The 25,303-nt window shown below is 40.8% G+C and overlaps 1 protein-coding gene across 9 annotated transcripts in view; it reads left to right on the top strand.

Annotated features, from left to right (window-relative positions):
• UBR5 (ubiquitin protein ligase E3 component n-recognin 5) overlaps positions 1-24,343 on the top strand; it is a 157,657-nt gene extending 133,314 nt beyond the window's left edge. For all 9 annotated transcript variants that reach the window (XM_070075377.1, XM_070075376.1, XM_070075375.1 and 6 more), the window contains 12 exons: positions 1,008-1,251; positions 3,523-3,634; positions 5,130-5,274; positions 6,224-6,354; positions 7,574-7,634; positions 10,094-10,269; positions 10,467-10,551; positions 12,842-12,997; positions 13,332-13,445; positions 15,397-15,541; positions 17,502-17,587; positions 22,106-24,343. In XM_070075377.1, coding sequence (XP_069931478.1) covers positions 1,008-1,251; positions 3,523-3,634; positions 5,130-5,274; positions 6,224-6,354; positions 7,574-7,634; positions 10,094-10,269; positions 10,467-10,551; positions 12,842-12,997; positions 13,332-13,445; positions 15,397-15,541; positions 17,502-17,587; positions 22,106-22,318 — 1,668 coding nt within the window. In that variant the 3' untranslated portion in view covers positions 22,319-24,343. The remainder of the gene's footprint in view (positions 1-1,007; positions 1,252-3,522; positions 3,635-5,129; positions 5,275-6,223; positions 6,355-7,573; positions 7,635-10,093; positions 10,270-10,466; positions 10,552-12,841; positions 12,998-13,331; positions 13,446-15,396; positions 15,542-17,501; positions 17,588-22,105) is intronic.
• The last annotated feature ends 960 nt before the right edge of the window (positions 24,344-25,303 follow it).

Here is a 25,303-nt window from a genome sequence, read left to right as displayed (position 1 = left end):
TAACAGTGTATGCCAGATAAAACCATAATGCTGTGTAAAAAAGAGTCTGCCTTCCTTTCAGAGCTGTTGCTTACACTACATGTTGTGCCTTTCTTTCCACTCACTATTACAGATGTGAATAGCCTTCTATGTGCTTTTCTTTTTGCTGATATGCTTTGAGATGGATACCTAGATGTGGAATTGTCGGATCAAAGGGCATGTGTCATTTTGCCAGATGTTAATTAGCTGATACTTTATTATTTTTCTATGAACTCTTTATATCTTGTCGTCTTCTGTTAAGTTGTTCTTTCTTCAGGTTTTCGGAGATGTTTTTGGGCCTTCAGGTGATAGACACATTGATGAATACATGTGAGGGTGTTCCAAAAAGTTTATGGAAAATGGGATTAAAAGATAAATTACCATGGTGCAAAAAACTTGAAATCCAAGAATAGTTATTTTCCAATATGCATTTTCCATAAACATTTTGGAGATGCCTGGTATACGGGATTTGAAATTTTTTACACCAAAATTAGCTTACTTATTTTGTGATTGAAGTGTCCACATGTCTTTGTTACAGAAAGTGCAAATATTTTCCCAGTTTGTTATCCCCAACCACCATGCCTGTGGTGGTCTGTGTGTCCGTAAGGAATTCATAACCATCTTCTGGCATTTGCTGTTGTTGTGTTTTTTGTTGCTGTTGTTGGTGGTGTTGTTTTTTTTTTTTATTATTATTATTTTTATTTTTACATCTTTGATGCATTTGGATCTTACTCTGATGTACCCCAAACAGAACAAATTACTGTCTTCCAGTATACCTTTGAAAGAAAGTTAAAGAGTTTTAATAAATTCCATAATTCTGATTTAGTGCAAGAACTTTTGTTTGCTTTTTAAGGATGTTTATTGTAGAACATATAAACCTCTGAGAAGTTACTTATCAAATAAAAGCTAAAATGAGCTCAGATTTTATACAGAATAACTCAGAGTGACTTTTGACATTGAGTTCACTGCTTTTTGGTGTGTTTTAATAGGTTGACCGAGATCGAGATCTTCTCATTCAGCAAACTATGAGGCAGCTTAACAATCACTTTGGTCGCAGATGTGCTACCACGCCAATGGCTGTACACAGGGTAAAAGTAACATTTAAGGATGAGCCAGGAGAGGGCAGTGGTGTAGCACGAAGCTTTTACACAGCCATTGCACAAGCGTTTTTGTCAAGTGAAAAATTGCCAAATTTAGATTGTATCCAGAATGCCAACAAAGGTACTCATACAAGTAAGTACTCTACACAAAACATAAAAATTACCCTTCTTAATCAGATCAATGCAATCATGGTTATGTATTTATGATGGGGAAATTTTAATATAACCTGTACATCTTCATCTAGCTTTATTGTAGGTTACTGATTTAATCGTTCCAACTATGAAGGGTGGTATAATAATTGCTCTTTTACTGCCACACTGCTTTTGATAAATGTTTAGAGTTACGTGGTTTTCTCATCCCAGTCATACCTGTTTGAGGGATGGGAGTTTATATAGATATGTAGTGATATAGAATTCCAGTATCTGTTCTACTCCTGTGTTTAACTGATTGAGCTATTTCAAAAGAAAATGTTTTCTGCAGTATATTCAGAGTGATTTACAAAGTTGTGAGATAAGGAGCCTACAACCAAATCTAAATTGAGTACATCACTAAGTTCACTGTATAACTTAGTGAGACTTTTCCCCTCCTCCTTTTCTTTTTTAAAAAAGATTTATTTATCTATTTTGAAAGAGTTACAGAGAGAGAGAGAGAGGTCTTCCATTTGCTGATTCACTCCCCAGATGACTACGACAGCCAGTGCTAGACCAGACCAAAGCCAAGAGCCAGGAGCTTCTTCTGGATCTCCCACATGGGTGGCAGCGGCCATCTTCCATTGTTTTTCCCAGGCCATTAGCAGGGAGCTGGGTCAGAAGAGTAGCTGCTGGGACACAAAGAGGCGCTAAATGGGATGCTGACAGGGTGGCAGCCTGGCCTCACAGGTAGCAACTTTACCCACTGTGCTTTTCTTTCTTTCCTTTTTTTTTTTTTTTTTTTTTTTTGGACAGGCAGAGTGGACAGTGAGAGAGAGAGACAGAGAGAGAAAGGTCTTCCTTTGCCGTTGGTTCACCCTCCAATGGCCGCTGTGGCAGGCGTGCTGCAGCCGGCACACCGCGCTGATCCGATGGCAGGAGCCAGGTACTTCTCCTGGTCTCCCATGGGGTGCAGGGCCCAAGGACTTGGGCCATCCTCCACTGCACTCCCTGGCCACAGCAGAGAGCTGGCCTGGAAGAGGGGCAACCGGGACAGAATCCGGCGCCCCAACCGGGACTAGAACCCGGTGTGCCGGCGCCGCAAGGCAGAGGATTAGCCTAGTGAGCCGTGGCGCCGGCCACCTACTGTGCTGTTCGGCAAGTGCATTATCTCATTGAGAACCAGCACTTTGGGATTAGAGCTCTTCCTGAGTTTTAAGATTGTGAATAGGAAATTTAAGTGTCTGACGATTACAAAAACCATGGGAGGGCCAGCACTGTGGCATAGTAGACTAAGCCTCTGCTGCAGCACACAAATCCCATATGGGCTGCCAGTTCAGGTCCCAGCTGCTCCTCTTCTAATCCAGTCTCTGCTATGGCCTGGGAGGACAGTGGAGGATGTCCCAGGTGCTTGGGCCCCTGCACCCGGGTGTGAGACCTGGAAGAAGCTCCTGGCTTCAGATCCACTCTTCGCTCCGCTCCAGCTGTTGCACCATCGGATGGAATACCTTTCTATCTCTCCCTTTCTCTGTCTGCAACTCTACCTCCCAAATAAATAAATAACATCTTTAAAAAAAAAAAAAAAAAAAAAACACAAACTTTGGAGAAAATGGCTGGTGATTTGTGTCAAGTAGGGACAGAAGTGTGTCCACACGGCAGGTGGATGAATATCGTTAACTAATGGAGAGGAAGCTTACAGAGCCACTGAGAGCATCCTGCATTTTGCCAAGGCTGCATCTGTGTGTCGTTGGGGTTCTACAAGTGTGAACCACCATCGAGTGTGAATGAGCTTTTGAAAAGTTGAGGGTGAAAATATGGTGGAGGGCTCTCTAGCCTGCATCATCAATTACACCATTTGACTTTCTGTGGTCTTAGGATAATAAGAAATTGACAGATGTAAATATGGAAACCTGGAAAGTCATACTATTTCAGAAATATTTTTGTGCTATTTTAGGGTACCATAGTCTTGGCTTAGGCTTAACAATGTAAAAATAATAATAGCCGATGTGCTGGTAGCCAGTAATGCTTTAGTACCCCAAACCAACAATTAAAAGATGTTTAAATGACTCTAATCATGGAAGAAATGTCATTACTTACAAAAAAAAACTTGCACAGTTCTAGTTGCTATGAATCATTTCACCACTTTGACATGACAAAAGGAAAGGTATCTTTAACAAATGCTGAGTGACCATCTGTTACTTGCCTAGTAACGGTCTCTGCACTGTAGTTGTATTTGTATTCATCTCCATGGTGTGTGTTTCATTTTTTCTTCTAGGTTTAATGCAGAGATTAAGGAACAGAGGAGAGAGAGATCGAGAAAGGGAAAGAGAAAGGGAAATGAGGAGGAGTAGTGGCTTGCGAGCAGGTTCTCGGAGAGACCGGGATAGGTATGGTAATTTTTGTTTTATTTCATTTTACTTTTCGTTTGAGTACCAGCTCTTTCCACAAAGTGGAGGCCTGTAAATGAATGCCTCAATTATAGACTTTTTCTTTTAAATGAAAGTTTTAATATTTGGACAGTTGTATAGTAACTAAGAATAGTTTAACCTACTATTACTAATAAAAGTTCTGCTTTAAAAACCTAGAGGCAATTGAAATGATACTATTTGTTTGTTCCTCTCAAGTTATAATTGCTTAGTTTTTATTGCATTTCTACCTTCCCCCCCACCAAAGAAATCTTTTATTTAAAGAATACAAACTTTATGCATTTCTTAAGTACAACTTTAAATATAGTGATTCTTCCCACCATACCTGCCCTCCCAACCACCTCCTCCTCCCTCTCCTATTCCCAGTCCCATTCTCCATTAGGATTCATTTTCAATTAACTTTATACACAGAAGACCAGCTCTATACTAAGAGTTCAACAATTTGTACAAAAAAAAAAACAAAAATGCCATTCCTCAATAGTCTAGACAAGGGCTGTTCAAAGTCATTGTACCTTAAAGTTAATTTCACTTTTTTTTTTTTTTTTAAAGAAACTTAATTGACTTTAAAGAAGCACCCAAGAATGATACATCTTTTGGGAGCCCTTAGAAATAATTATAATACAGCTTTTTGAGGACAGAGGTCCTGCATGGGAAGTTAGTGCACAGTGACTTCTGTTGTTAATTTAACAATTAACACTCTTAGGTATGACATCAGTGATCCCCCGAGGCTCTTGACATGAGCTGCCTAGGCTGTGGAAGGGCTCCCCCCCCCCTTTTTTTTTTTTTTTTTCGGAATCCACAAACTCCATCAATATTTTGACAAGGCCATAAGCACAATGGAAGTTCTCTCCTCCCTTCAAAGAAAAGTAACTCCTTCTTTGATGGCCATTTTTTTCCACTGGGGTCTCACCCACCGGTGTCCTTCATGTAGGATATTTTTTGCCACAGTGTCTTGGGTTTCCATGCCTGAAGTGTTCTCATGGGCTTTTCAGCCAGACCAAAAGGCCTTAAGGGCTGATTCTGAAGTCAGAGTGCTACTTAAAGCAATTTTCAATCTGTGAGTCTGCTATGTTCTATCTTTCTTTTGCATCAGTCCTAAGTTTGTTTTAAACATCTTGGTTATGACAAATTTTATTATTTAAATATTTTGATTTTTCTTTTTTGGGGATGGGTTGTATTTTGCCTAAGATTTCTAGGAATTTGATTTCTGGTACTTTGAAGTCCTGCTCCCTTAGAATCAAATTATTGTTTAAGGACTACTTTATAAATTCATAGATTTTTCAAGTGACAAAATCTACATAGTCTTCATTTTTTAATGATCATCTATTCAGACGTTCTGCCACCTTGGTGCCATAACTGGAGCAAACTGGTTTTCCAGCTGTGTTATTAGTTGTACTGACAGTGTCCCTTTGCGGTCACAGGACGTGAACTCATAGCAGCTGTCTTCTTCTTACAGAGACTTCAGAAGACAGCTCTCCATCGACACTCGGCCCTTCAGACCAGCCTCTGAAGGGAATCCCAGTGACGATCCTGATCCTCTGCCAGCCCATCGGCAAGCGCTTGGAGAGAGGCTGTATCCCCGGGTACAAGCGATGCAACCAGTATGTACCATGCACATGGCTACCTCTTAACTGGCTAGGGTACTTCCTTGCTTTTGAATTCAAATGTGTGTGTTTTGTTGTTGTTTTGGCTTTGCTTGTTTGTATTGTGAGCCACTGATCAGCCACATGGTTGAGGTCTGTGTTAAGCTGTGTAGCAGGAAGGAAGCTTAGAAGGGAATGAAGGGGTGTTTGGAGAGAAACTATATAAGGCTTGAATGTATCCCCTACCTACCCTCCATTGTCCCCATTCTAGCAAGTTCCTGCATGCTAAAGTGTTATCTATACATTTTATTTATTTGTATTCTTACTTACATATACTGTTGTTTCTCTTTGAAGCAGAATTTGTGTGTTAGCAGGCTGTAACTGGAATACACAGTAGTTTTCTGAAAAATATTGCAGGAAGATATTTATTTTGAACATTCTTCCAGAAGTGTCTTCCATATAATATGAAACAAACTAGTTGCGTTTTTTGACTTTAACTGCCCTTAACTACGTGTACATATTTTATAGCCAAAGAGACAGGGTAAACCAGTTGTATGTCTTTGACTAAGTCCTTAGCCCTGAATATAGGCATCTTTCTCTCTTTTCCTCACATCTTCCCTCCCTGCTCCTCTCTTTGTTGTCCACCCTAAATGAAAGGGATATTTATGGCTTTCTGATAAAGAAAAAAAAGTGTGGAAGTTGAGTGTGTCTCTGTTTACTCATGGATAAGAAAAACCTTCCATAGGCTTGTCCTGCCGGTATTGTAACTAGCACAAATGAGACTACGCCCTGCGCACATCCAGAGCGCTCTGTCATCGAGCCTCCAGCTTCGTAAATGGCCGCCGAGACCCAGAGGCTGTTATCCAAGTTTCTTTATTTCTTCTCCTCCTTCTCTTTTGAGTAAAATACTGTAGATTTAGACAGCGGTTCCAGAGAGTGGGCAGTAACAGTTGTTCGTCTTTGACAGGCCTTTGCAAGTAAAATCACTGGCATGCTGTTGGAATTATCCCCAGCTCAGCTGCTTCTGCTTCTAGCAAGTGAAGATTCTCTGAGAGCACGAGTGGATGAGGCCATGGAGCTCATTATTGCACATGGACGGTAACGTGTGCAGTGGGAGGCATTCCAGCTCAGTTTCATTACGCACTTCTCACCATGTCTTCAGTTACACCCTCAAGTGCAAGGCTTTCAGTGTTTTCAAAGTGTGATTCTTAAAATCTATGCAAGAGACAGCTGAGGCAGTTTTTCCATGTATTAGAAATGTAAAATTTTGGCCGGCGTCGTGGCTCACTAGGCTAATCCTCCGCTTACAGCACCAGCACCCCGGGTTCTAGTCCCGGTTGGGGCGCTGGATTTTGTCCCGGTTGCTCCTCTTACAGTCCAACTCTCTGCTGTGGCCCAGGATTGCAGTGGAGGATGGCCCAGGTCCTTGGGCCCTGCACCCTCATTGGAGACCAGGAAGAAGCACCTGGCTCCTGGCTTTGGATCAGTGTAGCGCGCCGGCCGTAGCGTCCATTTAGGGGGGTGAACCAACGGAAGGAAGACCTTTCTCTCTGTCTTTCTCTCTCTCCCTGTCTAACTCTGCCTGTCCAAAAAAAAAAAGATTTTTTTTTTTTTTTTTTTTTCCCATTGAGAGCAGCTAAAAAACAGTATTGACTCTTTTCACTGGGCTTTTTGGATTGAACAGTAAATTTCTTAGTATTGTAGAATTGTTAAATACACTGAAGAATTTGATTACTCTTGTGATTGCTTCCTGAGCCGCCTTTCATTTTTCTACAATGCTCACTCCGAGCTTAAAGTACCCCTATGAGAACTGCATTTTCAGATGCTTTACTTTAAGTCACAAAGCCTTTAGACTGTTACCTTGGATCAAACATGTAGCAGCATCTAGAGGTCTTTTTAAAAATATTTATATGACTGACTTTCTGCTCCTGGAATTGCATTAAGACTAGTAAGCACTAGTATATATCAACTTCACAACTGAAAAGTATTTTATAAATTCTTAGCAATTTAAATTAGCATTTTTCCCAAAGAAATCTTTAATTTAATGAATACAAACTTCATAAGTACAACTTGAAGAATATAGTGATTCTTCATACCATACCTGCCCTCCCACCCCGACTCCCACCCCACCTTCTCCTCTTTCTCCCATTCCCAGTCCTATTCTTCATTAAGGAAAAAAATAATTGTTCCTTGACAGTCAAGACAAGGGCTATTCAAATCATTGCTTCTCAAACTTGTAAATTAACATTTACATACTAGACTCCATAAGTTTCAATTATGTGAAAATGCTGGTTTTTGTTTTTGTGTGTGTGTTTAGGGAAAATGGAGCTGATAGCATCCTGGATCTTGGATTGTTAGACTCCTCAGAAAAGGCACAGGTAAGGGATGTTTTGTACATGTGCTATCACTGACCACTCAGAATTTAAATTATGAAGAAATTCAGGCTGGCGCCGTGGCTCACAAGGCTAATCCTCCACCTAGCGGTGCTGGCACACCGGGTTCTAGTCCCGGTCGGGGCGCCATATTCTGTCCCGGTTGCCCCTCTTCCAGGCCAGCTCTCTGCTGTGGCCAGGGAGTGCAGTGGAGGATGGCCCAAGTGCTTGGGCCCTGCACCCCATCGGAGACCAGGAAAAGCACCTCATTCCTGGCTTCGGATCAGCGCGGTGCACCGGCCGCAGCGGCCATTGGAGGGTGAACCAACAGCAAAGGAAGACCTTTCTCTCTGTCTCTCTCTCTCACTATCCACTCTGCCTGTCAAAATTCAAGTAAGAGGGAGGAGAGCAGGATTTAGGAAGAAGCTCTGTCTTTATAAATAAAACACATGACTACAGTGTGGAAACAGGTGAAGACAAGGTAGGCCTGTGAAGAATGGGAAAAATCCTTAAAATTTTGTCTTTATCACTGATTGCAGTTAAGCACTGTGGACATAACACGTGTAGGAATTGCCTGAGAATTCTGAAAAGTGCACAGCAGCACACAGATTGGAGAGGAAAATAACCTGTCTGGTGTCTTTCTAGGCAGGAGGGTAAAGCTCATTCTTGTTACTCAGCCTCAGCTAAGGAGAGAGCAAAAACTGCAGCCTCAGAACATCCCATGTGGCACATAGGTAAAAGCTTGATAGCTTGATACAAAGAGCTTGATAGAAGCTTTCAAGGCGTAATTAGCATTGAAACCGTTGCTCTGAGACGGGGAGATTCCCAGTTAAAACCTAACCAGATTGATTGCCTACTAAAGTTTCCCACCCCCACCCCAAATCAACATGCAGCATACCATTTTGTAAAGATCCAGAGTTTCCACAACTTAATATTCACTCCAAAATTATCTAGTAAATAAATAAAGAACCAGGAACGACTGACCGATTATTCTGGAAAAAGAACTAATAGATGGTAACTGTGAGGTGATCCACCTGTTGGAATTATAGAAAAAATTGATCTCACGCTCTATAAGATAAAAGTAAACACTAATAAATGGAAAAATATGTCCAAAATCATAGGCCAGAGGACTACGGAACCTCATTAATATGCTTGAAAGAATTAGCTGTCCAGAATTCTAGAACCAGTGAAAATATCTTTCATACGATAAGGTGATAGAAACTAACCTGATTTATTTAAATATCAGAGATCTTAAGACTTAGCCATGAACAGGCTTGTGTATAATAGTTCAATGGGTGAGTTAAAAGTTGTACCTTTAGGAGTTGACGTGGCACAGTAGGTTAAGCTGCTGCCTGTGGTGCTGGCATCCTGTTTGAGCCCTGGCTGCTCCGCTTCTGATCCATCTTCCTGCTAATATACCTGGCAAAAGCAGCAGAAGACAGCCCAAGTGCTTGGACCCCTGCCACCCATGTGGGAGAGTTCCATGCTCCTGACTTTGGTGGCCTGGCCCAGCCCTAGCCATTGTAGCCACTTGGGAAGTGAATCGGGGGGTGGAAGATCTCCTCCCTGCTCCTTCTTCCTCCCTTCACCTGGCTCCCTGAAACTCTTTCAAATAAATTTTTTTTTAAAGTTTACCTTTAGCGGCTGGCGCTGTGCTGTTGTGGGTAAAGCCACCGCCTGCAGAGCCAGCATCCCATATGGGCACTGGTTCAAGTCCCAGATGCTCCAATTCTGATCCAGCTCTCTGCTATGGCCTGGGAAAGCAGCAGAAGATGGTCCAAGTCCTTGGGCCCCTGTACTCGCATGGGAGACCTGTAGGAAGCTCCAGGCTCCTGCTTTTGGATCAGCTCAGCTTTGGTCATTGCGGCCATCTAGGGAGAGAACCATCAGGTGGAAGATCTCTCTGTGTCTCTGTCTCTCTATTTCTGCCTCTTTGTAACTCTGCCTTTCAAACAAATAAATAAATCTTTTTAAAAAAGTTTACCATTAGTGTTACACATGTATGTTTGTTTAAATATGAATTTCTCAGCTTACCTGCATTCAGTCTGAGTGGTTTCAGAGAATCAATTCATAAGCTTCATTTTCTCAAGTTAATCTTTTTTTCCTTTCAAGGATCTATTTATTTATTATTTTTGAAGGGCAGATATTACAGAGAGGCAGAGAGAGAGAGAGAGAGGTCTTCCATCTGCTGGTTCACTCCCCAGATGGCTATAAAGGCCAGAGCTGTGCCGATCAGGAAGCTAGGAGCCAGGAGCTTCCTCCAGGTCTCCCACGTGGGTGCAGGGGCCCAAGGACTTGGACCATCTTCTGCTGCTTTCTAGGCCATAGCAGAGAGCTGGATCAGAAGTAGAGCAGCTGGGTCTATATGGGATGCCGGCACTGCAGGCAGCGGCTTTACTTGCTATGCCACAGCACCAGTTCCTCTTAAATACATCTTAGAGCTTAATCTCTGCTACTGTTTTTAGGAAAACCGAAAGCGTCATGGCTCTAGTCGAAGTGTGGTAGATATGGACTTAGATGACACAGATGATGGTGATGACAACGCACCTTTGTTTTACCAACCTGGAAAAAGAGGATTTTATACTCCAAGACCTGGCAAAAACACAGAAGCAAGGCTGAATTGCTTCAGAAACATTGGGAGGTAAACTAATTCTAATCTGATATTTCAATTTTAAAAAATTGTAGTGTGTGGAATTTTCTATAGTATATGTTTAAAAAATTCTTTATGCTGGTTACAAATGAGGGTGTGGAGAGTTTATTATATGTGTATTTATGTATGTGGGGTTATGCGTATTCTAGAATTATTTTGGGATTTAAGTCTTATTTCCTTGTTTTTAGGATTCTTGGATTATGTCTGTTGCAGAATGAGCTGTGTCCTATCACACTGAATAGACATGTCATTAAGGTGTTGCTTGGTAGAAAAGTAAGTGATTTTGTTGATCTCACAAAATTGAAACCAAATGCCAATATCCTGTTTATGACATTGACTTCCTATTAACTTTTAAAGCATTACAGCTATTATAAATAATTTTCAAACATCTGCTGACATGGAGAAGTCTCCACATATGGGGAAATGGCATAGCAGAGTGTTTAGGTGTCTAATAGTTCTGGCTCCTCTTGCAGACAAATCTTCTTGATACTGCAGGCATATTTCCCCCATAAGTGGTAAAGCAAGCAGCACAGGGTCTGGCAAGGAGTAAGTGCTCAATAAATTTTTTCCACTACTATCAGTTATAGCAAGTGCTAGTGGGATAGAATTAAAATTATATTGAAGAGAGCATTCCATGGCTGGCGCCACGGCTCACTAGGCTAATCCTCTGCCTGTGGCATCAGTACCCCGGGTTCTAGTCCCAGTCCGGGCGCCGGATTCTGTCCCGGTTGCTTCTCTTCCAGTCCAGTTCTCTACTGTGATCTGGGAGTGCAGTGGAGGATGGCCCAAGTGCTTGGCCCTGCACCTGCATGGGAGACCAGGAGGAAGCACCTGGCTCTTGGCTTCGGTTCGGCGCAGCATGCCATGCCAGCCGTAGCAGCCATTTGGGGGGTGAACAACAGGAAGACCTTTCTCTCTGTATCTCTCTCTCTCTCTCACTCTCACTGTCTAACTCTGCCTATCCCCCCCCCCCCCAAAAAAAAAAGGCATTCTAACCTCAAAAATATATGTCAAATGGGGCATATTGAATTGTCTGGTTTTAGTGCGGGCTACTCCATGCTTTAGATCCAGCTTCCTACTTAAACACCTGGGAGGCAGTGGATTATGGCCCAAGTAGTTGGGTTCCTGCTATCCTGTAGGAGACCCAGATGGAGTTCCTGGCTCCTGGTTTTGGCCTGGGCTAATAACTCTGTTTATTGTGGGCATTTGGGCAGTGAACCAGTGGATGGACAGTCTCTGTCACTGTACCTTTCAAATAATTAATTAAAATCTGTCTAGGTAAAATGTACACAGAGGGGCAAAAGAATGCACTAAATATACCTTTCTTTATTATTAGGGAGGCATTTGCTTTAAAAGTAATGTGTTATGGTAATTATGGAGCTTTTTTAAAAAAATTATTTATTTGAAAGAATTAGAGAAGGAGAGACAGAAAGAGGTCTTCTATCTGCTGGTTCACTCCTCAATTGGCTGCAACAGCCAGAACTGAGCCAATCAGGAGCCAGGAGCTTCCTCCAGGTCTTCCCATGTGGGTGCAGGGGTCCAAGGACTTGGACCATCTTCTTCATCTTTCCTAGGCTATAGCAGAGAGCTGGATTGGAAGTGGAGTAGTGGGGACTTGAACCGGTGCCCATATGGGATGCTGGAACTACAGGTGACGGCTTTACCTGCTATGCCACAGTGTTGGCCCCATGGAGCTTTTGATTTAAAACAAATGTTCTGAAAATATTTTATATTGACATAAAGTGAGATAGGCATTATACATTATTTTTCAGAAATGTACATTGCACATCTGATATAAATTAGCATTGTTAAAGCTGTGACCTATTAATTTTCTTTTCTTAGATTTATTTATTTACTTTGAAAGAGTTACACAGAGAGAAGGAGAGGCAGAGAGCGAGAGAGAGACAGAGGTCTTTAATTAAACCCATTGCTGAATATTATTTTCTCTTAATACAAGCTTATCATATTATCATATATACATATCTTTTCTTTTTTAACTCTGACCATTTTGAATTGTCTTCATGTGTTCCAATCATACTGGTCTTGTGTAAAAGATGAATGAAACTCAGAGCTTGGCGACATAAAAATATTGATGTGTTGGGTCTTTAACAAGGTTTAGTGACTAGCTTATGGAATCAAATACAGCTTACATTTAACCCAGGGATGTGACCTTGAGCAATTTCCTGATTTCCTTGGAGCAGCTGGTTTATCATTTGGACTTCATAGTCACATTTCACAGTCACTGTCAAGAGTAAACTGGAGGTGTTTCTAGTTCAGAGAACTAGAAGCAGCTCCATATAGTCTGTGCTCCATAAATAAACTGTATGCAATTCTCCTCAAATATTTTCAAAATATTAACACTTTTTATGCTTTCAAAATTGAATGTTATTGTCAGAGCCAAAAATTTATTGTGTTTTTTCTTTATAGCAGGTATATTTTTATTAGGAGATAATACTTTGTGTGTTTTCAAATTAGATAACTTTTTGTCATATAGTTTACTTGACTAATGATTGGAATGAAGATCTTTCTTTCATAATTGAGTTTTATATGATTATTTTCTTAGGTCAATTGGCATGATTTTGCTTTTTTTGACCCTGTAATGTATGAGAGTTTACGGCAGCTGATCCTTGCTTCTCAGAGCTCAGATGCTGATGCTGTTTTCTCAGCAATGGATTTGGCATTTGCAATTGACTTGTGTAAAGAAGAGGGTGGTGGACAGGTAAGGCAAATGCAGTTTTTTCCCAATTGTGTAGTAAAAAAAATTGTTGTGCTTTTCTCATATAGAAGGATTGGATAAGGACCAAGAGACCAAGCAAGACAGATGCATATGTATATAGAAAAATGAAACACTTGGAAATGAACAGAGAGAGAGATGAATTAAGAATTAGTGAGACAGATTGAGAGGCAGAAGGGAGGACATTTTATTTCAGCCTAAAATGTTTGCATTGCATGGTCTGTAGATTTAAAAATGTTAGGGAAGAGCTTTATGAGCTGTTTAGTTTAGTGTTGCTTTGACAAAACTGCCTGTCAGTGGCTCTGCTGCGTGTCCACAGGTGGAACTCATTCCCAATGGTGTGAACGTGCCAGTCACTCCCCAGAATGTGTACGAGTATGTGCGCAAGTACGCAGAGCACAGGATGCTGGTGGTTGCAGAGCAGCCGTTGCACGTAAGTGGTCCCTGATCTCGGGAGGCTGATGCTCGTTGTATTCAGTTTTTCTATAAGGGCCAAAATTCTGAAACCAAATTAATTTACTTACCTTTGTTTATCATGTAAATTATACCAAAATCTGAGAATCCAAACCAAGCCCTCATTTTCTTTGGAATAAAACTGTAAGTGGAGCATCCCTAATTGGAGACTCCAGAATCCAAAACTATTTGAGGGTCAACATGATCTGCTCAAAGTTTTGGCTCTTGCAGCATTTTGGATTTTAGATTTTTTGATTAGGGATGTTCAGCCAGTAAACTCTGTGTAAATATTCCAAAGTTTGAACACTTTGTCCCATGCATTTCATGGGACCTAACTTTCATGACCCTAACTTCATGAGAAAGCAGCTTTGGTGAACAAAAGTTTGGAAAGGGTGCTTATGGGGTCAAAATGAATAGTGCCTCAGGTTCCTGCTGCCACTCATGCCTCGTGGGACTTGCTGGAAGTACTCAGGACTCAGAGCAGATCAGCAGGTGGAAAAATACATTAGGCAGAGTCTGGAGGAGCTCAGGTACTGGTTTGCAGGACATGAGGTATCAAAGAACACGCTGCTTTCTTCAAGAAGAAAATACAGCAGCATGTGTACATGTACAGTGTTTGTGCTAAGGGAAGCCCACTTAAGAGTCAGGGTCCAGGCCGGCGCCACGGCTCAATAGGCTAATCCTCCACCTAGCGGCGCCGGCACACCGGGTTCTAGTCCCGGTCGGGGCGCCGGATTCTGTCCCGGTTGCCCCTCTTCCAGGCCAGCTCTCTGCTGTGGCCCAGGAGTGCAGTGGAGGATGGCCCAAGTTTTTGGGCCCTGCACCCCATGGGAGACCAGGATAAGTTCCTGGCTCCTGCCATCGGATCAGCGTGGTGCGCCGGCCGCAGCGCGCCAGCCGTGGCGGCCATTGGAGGGTGAACCAACGGCAAAGGAAGACCTTTCTCTCTGTCTCTCTCTCTCACTATCCACTCTGCCTGTCAAAAAAAAAAAAAAAAAAAAAAGTCAGGGTCCAGGTTTTTTAATTGGAAGCTAGAATGATAGGCATTTGCTGTCTGCACAGCCAGCCATAATTACTAAAATATCAGACTCCCAGAGGAAAGCACATTTTTAAATCACATTGCATAAATAATCTGGGTACTCTCACACAACATAGTTAATTGCTCCAGGCATTCAAAACAGGTATATTGCCAAAACCAAGTTCTTAGTCATCAGGTAAAGGCCAGCCTTGCAATTAAGTGGTTCTAAAATGCAACATCAGGCCAACTATTCTTTCTCCAGCCAGGATAAAACACTGATGTAAATTTAGGATTGATGGTGTGAAGTGTTTCTGATACCTGTGCTGGAATAACTACACAGGCTGCAGAGCCGTACTGTCAGAATTGAGACCACGGCTCCAGCAGCCCCTAGCTGGAGGATGTTAGTAAATTGAACTCTTTGTGCCTTGGCTCCCTCCTTTGCAAAGTAAGGATAAAGTTCAGTGAATTAATGTGTGTCAGGTAGTTGGAACAATTCCTGTTAAAAGCTCAGGAAGCTTGTAGAGTTTGAACTTAAATATGAGATTTGCTGTCAGGTTCCTAGGATGCTGGTACAAAAACACATTTTGGACAAATGGTAGCTATTCTTATTCAGTGGCTAGCTTGATTATTAACATAATTTTTTTCAGTTAACTACTAACCTATTATGTGCAACTATGTCATTTTTCAACTTGCAATACATGTACTATGCCTTGTAGTTCATCCACATGTGTCGTTGTACCCCCACCCCCACTCCGTCCCTTTCTTTCTTTGGACTCTGTTAAGAAATTCAAAATACAGAACATTTTTAAAAAGACTGTTAAGATTAGATACCAGGCTTTAACAATATGAATATGTGCTTCATGGAAAATAAAGTACCGTTTGTAACATAAGGACGATTTTTGAAATTCTTCAGGCAATGAGGAAGGGTCTGCTAGATGTGCTTCCAAAAAATTCATTAGAAGATTTAACGGCGGAAGATTTTAGGCTTTTGGTGAATGGCTGTGGCGAAGTTAACGTGCAGATGCTCATCAGTTTCACCTCTTTCAATGATGAATCAGGTAGGAAATGTGTTTTAATGTTTACTTAAGAAATAAGAGTTTCTGGTCTCTGTCCATAAGGCTTGGGAAATGCTGTATATTTTTTAAAGGATGATTGAACTGAAGCAGTATTCTGATGGTCTGGTATTAGACTATTCTTAATTTTTATTTTATTGCTTAATTCTAGGTCTTAAAGAATATCTAGTTTAGTTTTGTGCAAGTAGAAATTTTGCAGTGAACAAGTATGTATGAAGATTTTATGTATACGGGTTAAGGAAAATTAATCAGTGTGACAGTTCTGCTACTGGTCCTTCCTGATTCATGTCTGTTAAACTCCCTGATCAAAGAGTATGATTGTATGATGTTTGTTTTGTAGAGTTGAATCATAATCTCATGTATAGAGACATGACAGCACAAAAGGACATGGCAAATTTAGGAGGAATGAAGAGAGGTAGAGATAATCCTCCTAGGATAATAATGTCCCAGTCTTTGATTTGTTGCAGTTCTTTCTTTTGAAAATCCTTGAGACAAGAAGTAGACTTTTTAGAAACGACTATACAGTGAGACATCAGTAGCTCCACATTCACTGTGAAAGGGTTACACTTAGAATCAATGATCACTACGTACATAAAAGTACCAACTTTTTATTTTTCCTATTTTGCAAGCAACTTTACCCAAATTGTAGTAAGTTGAAATTGGGTAATTTTTAAATTTTTCCTTCATGCTTAGCAATACATGGGTTGTAGTATAACAATGTTTGTAGTACTTTTTTTTTTTTGTAGTTTTCAGTTATCTATTTGCTAAGAGCTTATCATTTTTACAAACCAGAAACCTAGGATGGAAAATAAAATAACTAAAAAGGCCACGTGAGGCCTTGCCAGGTATGATCCTCAACTCAGCAGCATAGACCTCACCCCAGTCTTTTAGAAACGCAGAACCTCTGGCTTTGCTCCCTAGCCAGCCTCCGGGAATGAACGAGAGTCAGGGTTTTCAAAGATTCCATGTGGTTTATAACTAAAATTTGAGAAACAGTGGCCTAAGGTCATGAGAAGAATCCTGATTTACAGATAGGATCAAAGTCAGGTGATTGTCATTTTTGAGGCCAGCATCTCATTTTTTGTGTTTGGCTCAGTTTGAGACAGGATTAACTAATAGAGGTTTTTATATTATGCAAAGTCATGATTTCCTATGTTACAAATTAGACCCCCCCCATACTTAAGTAACTTTTTTTTTTTTTTTTTGACAGGCAGAGTGGATAGTGAGAGAGAGAGACAGAGAGAAAGGTCTTCCTTTGCTGTTGGTTCACCCTCCAATGGCCGCCGCGGCCAGTGTGCTGTGGCCGGCGCACCGCGCCGATCCGAAGCCAGGAGCCAGGCGGTTCTCCTGGTCTCCCATGGGGTGCAGGGCCCAAGCACTTGGGCCATCCTCCACTGCCCTCCCGGGCCACAGCAGAGAGCTGGCCTGGAAGAGGGGCAACCGGGACAGAATCCCGCGCCCCAACCAGGACTAGAACCCGGTGTGCCAATGCCACAGGCGGAGGATTAGCCTATTGAGCCATGGCGCCGGCCTTAAGTAACATTTTAATATCTATTTTTGGTACAAGTTTAGCAGTACTTTTTTAAAAATTTTATTTATTTGTTTGAAAGGTAGAGTTACAGAGAGGAAGACACAAAGAGGAAGATATCCTCCATCTCCCGGTTGACTCCTCAAATGGCTGCAGTGGCTGGGGCTGGGCCACGCCAAAGCTAGGAGCCTGGAATTCCATCCAGGAGCAGGGGCTCAAGGACTTGGGCCATTTTTCAGGTGTTTTAGCAGGGAGCTGGATAGGAAGTAGAGCAGCCAGTATTCATACCAGCTCCCATATAGGACGCCAGTATTGCAGGCAATGGCTTAACCCATTGTACCACAATGCCTTCCCCAACAGTATTCTAAAGATACAACAACTAATATTGTATATTGAATTTATATTCTTCATTTTTAGGAGAAAATGCTGAGAAGCTCTTGCAATTCAAGCGTTGGTTCTGGTCGATAGTAGAGAAGATGAGCATGACAGAACGACAAGATCTTGTAAGTTAAAAAAATTCCATAAAAGTTGTAGAAGAAAATACAGAATTTTAAAATACTGTGTATGACAGCCATTTGAGTTTGTAATTGTTATAGTTCCGGGTGGAGAAACTGTAGAAAGTCCAAAATAAAAGGAGGTGTGTGTTTTTCTATGTGGCAGATCACCCAAAGCATTACTAGAGTTTCCAAGTCGTGAAGTGCGTGTTAGCTGTTTATATATTAACTGTCCTTGGTTCCGCGTGATGCCACCAGCTTACCTAGTCTCTTCGTGGCCGTGAGGGTGTGTTCCATGATCCCCACTGGTTGCCTGAAACAACCAATAGTACTGAATCCTCTCATTTAATACCTTTTCCCTCTTAACTGAGCACTTAGTGAACCATAACTGTGGCAGTTTGGGGTATGGCAGTAAAGGTAGCATAGGTTTGTTTTTGCTTTACAATTTTAATGATACAAGATTGGTTGTTAATGTAGCTCTAAACCACCTCAGGATATGATTTTTTTTTTCCCCTTTGAGTCAGGAACATTGACTTTTTTACTTAAAGGAAGCGCTTTATGGGTCTCTTTGACATATGTGGATTAGCAGCATCGTCACTCTGGTGCTTTGTAGCCATTATTCAGTGAAGTAAACGCCCCTTGAATACATTCACTGTGATAATGAGCAGTTTACTTGGTGTTACGTTGACCACTAAGTGACCACAGGTGAGTAGCATAAACGTTGTAGAGACCCTAGACTAAGGAGCACGCCCATCTTGGGTGTGATGGAATCAGAAAGTATGACATTTTTACCATGCTACTCAGAAGAGTGCTATTTTCCATTTAATAATTTTATACTGTGCTTGATGGTGGGTAACAAACTGTGGATGGTAAAACCTTGAATAAACAGGACCTACTGGGTAGTCAATTATTTTGACTAGTAGTAAGCCTTTGCAACATTTCTCTGAGTATGTCTTGATTTTTATATGTATACTAGAAAAAGTTTAATTATTGTGTTTTGAAAGGCAGGGGGTGGGGGCTCTTCCATCTGCTGGTTCACTCCCCAGGTGGCTGCAGCTTCTGGGGCTGGGACAAGCCACGCCAAAGCCAGGAGCTGGGAGCTCCATCCGGGTCTCCCACATGGGTTCAGGGGCCCAAGGACTACTGCTGGTTTTTCAGGTGCATTAGCAGGGAGCTGGATCAGAAGTATAGCAGCCAGGACTTGAGCTGGGCCCCGAGAACATAAACTTTGATCTTAGTGAAAAGTCTGTGAAGTCCAAATCAACCTTTCTTAATAATCTTGAAAGTCAGGTTGCTCCAGACTCTGTAGAAATTTCAGGGACAAGCCGGCGCTGTGGCTCAATAGGCTAATCCTCCACCTTGTGGCGCCGGCACACCGGGTTCTAGTCCCGGTTGGGGCGCCGGATTCTGTCCCGGTTGCCCCTCTTCCAGGCCAGCTCTCTGCTATGGCCAGGGAGTGCAGTGGAGGATGGCCCAGGTGCTTGGGCCCTGCACCCCATGGGAGACCAGGAAAAGCACCTGGCTCCTGGCTCCTGCCATCGGATCAGCGCGGTGCGCCGGCTGCAGCGGCGGCCATTGGAGGGTGAACCAACGGCAAAGGAAGACCTTTCTCTCTCTGTCTCTCTCTCTCACTGTCCACTCTGCCTGTCAAAAATAAAAAATAAAAAAAAAAGAAATTTCAGGGACATTGAAAATCCTTACAACTCCTGTCCTTCATGGCTCCCTGGGGCATTTCCTCTATCTAATCAGCCTAAGTTTTTAGTCATCAAAACCAGACCACTTGTAGAATGTATAAAAATCCAATTTCTAGATAGATTTTCCATCTTATTTAAAAGAAGGGAAATAACTATTTGTGTAGGTCAGTACAAAGCTTGCAGGTTACCATTTACCTTCAGTTCAAGCAGAAGCTTATTATGGAAGAGAGGGGTTTAGAGAATTCTAGCTTTTAGCGTTCCTGAATCTTTAGATGATTCCAACAGCCAGCCAGTATTTCTGTACTGTGGAGGTAAGTTGTGAGCAGTTCTGGCTGCTATCTAATTTTATTCTTGGCTTAGCTGTCCTGGTAATTTGAGTTAGGTTGTTCTCCACGTAGGTCTGATATAATTAGTCACCATTTGCTTTTCTTAATCTTGTGGCTCCTAAATTCCCTAACAGTGCCAATTGGTTTCAGGATCGCTTGATGAGCTTATTTGGGGTTTTACTACAAGTGGTCAATACTTAGATTGAGGGCACCTTGTTTTCCTAGGACATCGCCCATGAACAGTATGTAAGACCAACCAAAGACAAAAGTAGAAATGATTGGCTATCTGTAGTCTTGTTTTAAAGAGTCAGTACATCCTCGGTTTGGTTGGCTAAGTTAAATCTCACTGTAGTTTCTGCCTTCTGCTGGAAGAAAAATTTGCTAACCATTCACTCTTAAGGGGAAAAAAATCTCTTTTAAAATACCCTATCAGCAGCTTTAATTTGTGAGAATCACTCATTAAACTCCTATCAAAAATCTATTATTAGGACTTCAGATGTGTCTTGAGGCAGCTCCTCCCACTGTACTTCCCTCTTTGGGAGGCTGTACTTTGCATATTCTTGGTTTTATCCTGATGCGTCTGAGCACCTTAGAATATGGTAGGGTTTCCCAGATAGTTCTCCCAGTCCTGAGAATTATAGGTGTCCATGGTTGTTGGATAAGAATTACGTGTTTTGTTTCTCCGCTGGGGAACATAGTTCACTAATAATGCTGACAGGCCCTCCAGTCTCTAATCATAAAGTCTTGGAGTCCGCAGTGTAAGCCTCTACCCAGGTTAAGCATACTCATCTTTGGAGAAACTACCCAGGTTAAGCATACTCATCTTTGGAGAAACATGGCACTAAGCTTGTTTCTCCTGTAAAATAGAATGAATTAGTCTGGCTTTGTCACCGGAGTGCCTTCCAGCTCTTTTATAGTGCTTTGAAGATTTTGTAGACCCTGATACTTGAGGAGAAATACTTTTTCTATTGTATTTTAGATGAGGTTTTCCATATAAACATGTGTCAGGATACAACAAATAAATTAGGTTTCGTAGTCATTTTGGAAAACTGAATGTACCCCATCATCTAGTTGTGTACTACAAATTATTATATTCAGAACAGCTTTTCCTTAAGAGATAGTATCTTACTATAACAAAAGAATGGGCGTGTATATGTGGAGGAGTGGATCAGTGAGGAATGGCATGTATTCAGAGAAACAAATGTTACAAGATATGTATCCTAGATTATTATATTTAAGTAAGAAAGTAAAATAAAAGGTAACATTATTTTAGTATTTTTTTTTGTTTATTTTGTTTTTAATTTGAGGGACAGAAAAAGACAAAGAGCTCCCATCCACTGGTTTTTCCCGAAATGCCTGTCGGGACTGGGCCAGGCCACAACTATAAGTGGGAGCTCAGTCCAGGTCTCTCACATAGGTGGGTGGTAGAGATCCAGTTACTGGAGCCATTACCTGTTATGTCCCCAGGTGGGAGGATGGAATCAGGAGCAGAACCAGGCACTCAGAAGACATGGAGTCCAGTTTCCTAACCAGCAGGCCAAATGCCTGCCCTATTGAACATCTTTTATTTTCACTGTTGTACAAAATAAATGCTGTAAAGCTCAGTGTGGCCAGTGCTTGCTTTTTGATGTGTGGTAGATGTTCCTCAGCACTCAGTTACTATTGTAATATTCTGTATCACAATGTAGTACCAGTGGGTTCTGTGCTGTTTTGCTAGGAGATAAAATAGAAAATAATATTCTTAAATAAGCTGTATGGCCGGCGCTGCGGCTCAATAGGCTAATCCTCCACCTGTGGTGCCAGCATCCCATATGGGCGCCAGGTTCTAGTCCCAGTTGCTCCTCTTCCAGTCCAGCTCTCTGCTGTGGCCCGGGAGTGCAGTGGAGGATGGCCCAAGTACTTGGGCTCCTGCACCTGCATGGGAGACCCGGAGGAAGCACCTGGCTCCTGGCTTCAGATCAGCACGATGCGCCGGCCGCAGCGGCCATTGTGGGGTGAACCAACGGAAAAGGAAGACCTTTCTCTCTGTCTGTCTCTCTCACTGTCCACTCTGCCTGTCAAAAATAAATAAATAAATAAACTATATGAATTTTGAACCTAGGACCCTATCCTTTGTTAGAGGCCTTGCGCCTTTTTCCCACCAGCAGATATTCTCTGAGAGTTAGCCGCAGCAAAGGCCATCGGAGACCATAGGCTGCAGCAGTCTCGTGTTACGGATGAGAAGACTAAAGCCCCGAGACAGAAAGTCATGCAACATTTTATATATGCAACAATTTTTTCTCTTTTAATGCTACGTGTCCTCCCTTTTCTTTATGCTTAAAAAAGTGTTAAATGGGCTAATTAATCCATTTCCTTTTTAATACACAAAAATTAACAGTGCAAAATAATACCCCCTTGTTGCTTTTAACTTGAGAATAGGGCTCTGTGTACACAAAAAGTATGTTGCCATAATTAAGGATTAAATGTTAATGAAAAGCCACGATTGTAATTACTGTATTCCTGTTTAGGTTTACTTTTGGACATCAAGCCCATCATTGCCAGCCAGCGAAGAAGGATTTCAGCCTATGCCCTCAATCACAATAAGACCACCAGATGATCAGCATCTTCCCACCGCAAATACTTGCATTTCTCGACTTTACGTCCCACTCTATTCCTCTAAACAGATTCTCAAACAGAAATTGCTACTCGCCATTAAGACCAAGAATTTTGGTTTTGTGTAGAGTATAAAAAGTGTGTATTGCTGTGTAATAATACTAGCTAATTTTGTAGATTTTTTTCCATTTGTCTATAAAAGTTTATGGAAGTTAATGCTGTCATACCCTCCTGGTGGTACTTCAGAAGAGATTAAATGCAAACATTCCTTGCTGAGTTTGTAGCCTAAAGGCCCAGGGAGCACTAGCAACATTTGGCTATAATGGTTTGCTAGTGAACAACTTCTGGGTCTAACCCCAGCCAAAGATGACAGCAGAACAATATAATTTACACTGTGATTTATCTTTTTGCTGAGGGAGGAAAAAAATGTAAAATGTTCTGAAAATTCACTGCTGCCTTTGTGGAAAGTGTTTCAGCAAAGGTTCTTGTATAGAGGGAATAGGGAATTTCAAAATAAAAAATTAAGTATGTTCTGTGTTTTCATTTTAACTTTTTTATGGTGTTTAATTTGTGGTTGGCTGCAATTGTGTATCATGTATATGGAACTTGTAAAAAAGTTCTTGACATTCAGATCTTAGAGATGAAATCACTTTTACCTATCAAAACCACTTTTATTGCGGTTGATTTTGGCTGCATTGAGCTCTAGGACATTAAATGATATCACTAATATTTTGCATGTAATTTGTTCATTTAAGTGAGGGCACTTTTTTGTACATATGATGGGGCCAATGCACAATACTTTATCACAATCAGTTCTTTTTCTTTGTATCCCTATTTTAATGCAGTCAGTCAGGAGGTTACTGCACTTCAGTTCTAACTAGACATTTGTACCGAGGTATTTCAGTTATGTAAACTCAGCCTGGGCACTTTCTGATAACTGTAAAATGTTTTATAAGATCATGATTATTGAAGATACATTTTGGAAAATTTTAAATGTTCGTGAGCAGCTTAACTACTTTTGTATCTAGCCTTTTTTAAGTATCTTGTTACATTTACTTTTTTAAATAAAGAAATTGCAGAAGAAATGTCAAGTAGTATTGAAGGAACAATAGTTTTTATTCATGTAGTTGTACATTTTTAAACTAAGGGCAATACACTGACATGGTTATGTGCATAAAAATTTTGATTTAAAGAACTGAAAGTTTATATACACAAGGACTATAAGAAACAAGGAAATCAGCCCACATTTTACAGTTAGCAGAGAATCCTGAATGGCACCTGGCCAGGCCACCTTTCCTTTTTACAAATGGGGGGAAGTGAAGTGTGACCCTTTCTTGGCATAGGAAGTTAACTTATACTCAATAATTAGGAAACAGGTTCATTTGTGATACCCATTAATTATATCGCCTAGGACCAATATCCCTAAATCCTGTGGTTTTAGAAGCTTGCTTCAGTGGCATATATGGAACAACACTGTTTTCTTCACTAAGACTTAAACTAAGTGACCTCTTTAAAATAGGAGAGAAAATCTCTGGCATCTCTCCTGCCTTTCAGTACCTTTATTAAAAGATTTCTGGCCTTGGGATAGTTTTCATTCTCCAAGGTACCGTACTTTTATTATAAAACATCCTTCAAAAGACTGAACCACATCTCAGCCCTGTTGACACTAAAAATATTTAAAACTAAATGATAGTGGTGAAGCTCACTGTATTACTTAAAACTTAGACAACAGACTGTATTAGATGTATGTAAATTAGCCAAAAGTTATTTTACAAAGTGAGACGTTGGTTTTTATGTCTAAATGCTATTTCTGAATAAATGAAATAGTAATTAGAGTAAGAGCTAATAAGCATTGATGTTGGAAAGATATAAAAATTTATATATCACCTTAACCTCTGTATGCACAGGAGATTGGTAAAATATGAAATGAGAACAAACTAGATATGATTAGGACATTTGAAACCCTAATTGTGAACTTATTTTTAATAATTATTGAAAAAATGAAAATATTTAAAATAATGCACAATGTCTTAAGTCTTCCTAAATCAAGATTTTGGTTAAAATGCTTTTAGTAATATTAAAAGCAGAGTGAATCTTTTTCTTTTTAAAGAATAAAACGGTTCTAAATGTACAATAAAGTCATGTAAAATAAAGTTCTTTTTTGGACTTGTTTAGTGATTAAACCTAATGAAATTGAAAACAAATGGAACAAGAAGCACTTTACTGAAGATTTTCAAAGTTTTGCTACTTTTATTTTTAAAGTGTTCTGAATATCAAGAGTACCCAGTGTAATGGCTTGCCTGAGCAGATTCGAGAGGGATATTTGTTACATATTTTTAAATTATTTTTTTTAATTTTATTTGAAAGGCATGGAGAGAGTGCCTATCTGCTCGTTCAATCCCCAAATGCCCAAAGCAAGGAACCAGGAACTCAGTTCAACTTTCTTAATGTGGGTTGCAGGATCCTGCCAGCCAAACCATCACCTGCTGTCTCCCAGGGTACTTATTAGCAGGAAGCTGTAATTGGGAATGAAACTTGGGACTTGAATCCAGACACTTTTATATATATATTTTTATAAGTAATACTTTATTTTCCTGTTGTAAAAATCAAAGAAATACACAGTCTACTAGAACTTCCAATAAACAAGTGATATTCAATAGTAAGACTGAATTGATAGAGTGATTTCACTAAAAGTAAATAAAGAACAATAGCATTTTAGTCAACTCATGTGACCACAGATCATGGGGATCTGATTTCTGTTGTGTCTTTTGTCTTTTTTTTTTTTTTTGAAAGCTTTTGTTTAATAAATATAAATTGGCACTTTGATATTGAATATGAGCAATCCAACTGGCATCTTAGCCGCTGTGCCATACTCTGGCCTGCCTCCTCAGAGGACTTTTTGAAAGAATGATTGTTACTATTCAGTGCTTGAGCCTGAATAACATTCCTCTCAGAGATCGGATTTTTTTTTTTTTTTTAATGTGTTTAAAGGAAGTAATTGAGTAATTGAGGCAGTTCTCGATGCTTCTTTTTGTCTAAGACTGACTTGGAGATTCTTCATTACTGCTTATCCTCCGCTTCCCTTTCTGGTTTGGTCTTTAAAAGCCAGAAAT

This window comes from Oryctolagus cuniculus, chromosome 6 (assembly GCF_964237555.1).
Source record: "Oryctolagus cuniculus chromosome 6, mOryCun1.1, whole genome shotgun sequence".
Taxonomy (NCBI): Eukaryota; Metazoa; Chordata; class Mammalia; order Lagomorpha; family Leporidae; genus Oryctolagus; species Oryctolagus cuniculus.
This window is presented reverse-complemented; position numbering and strand designations above follow the sequence as displayed.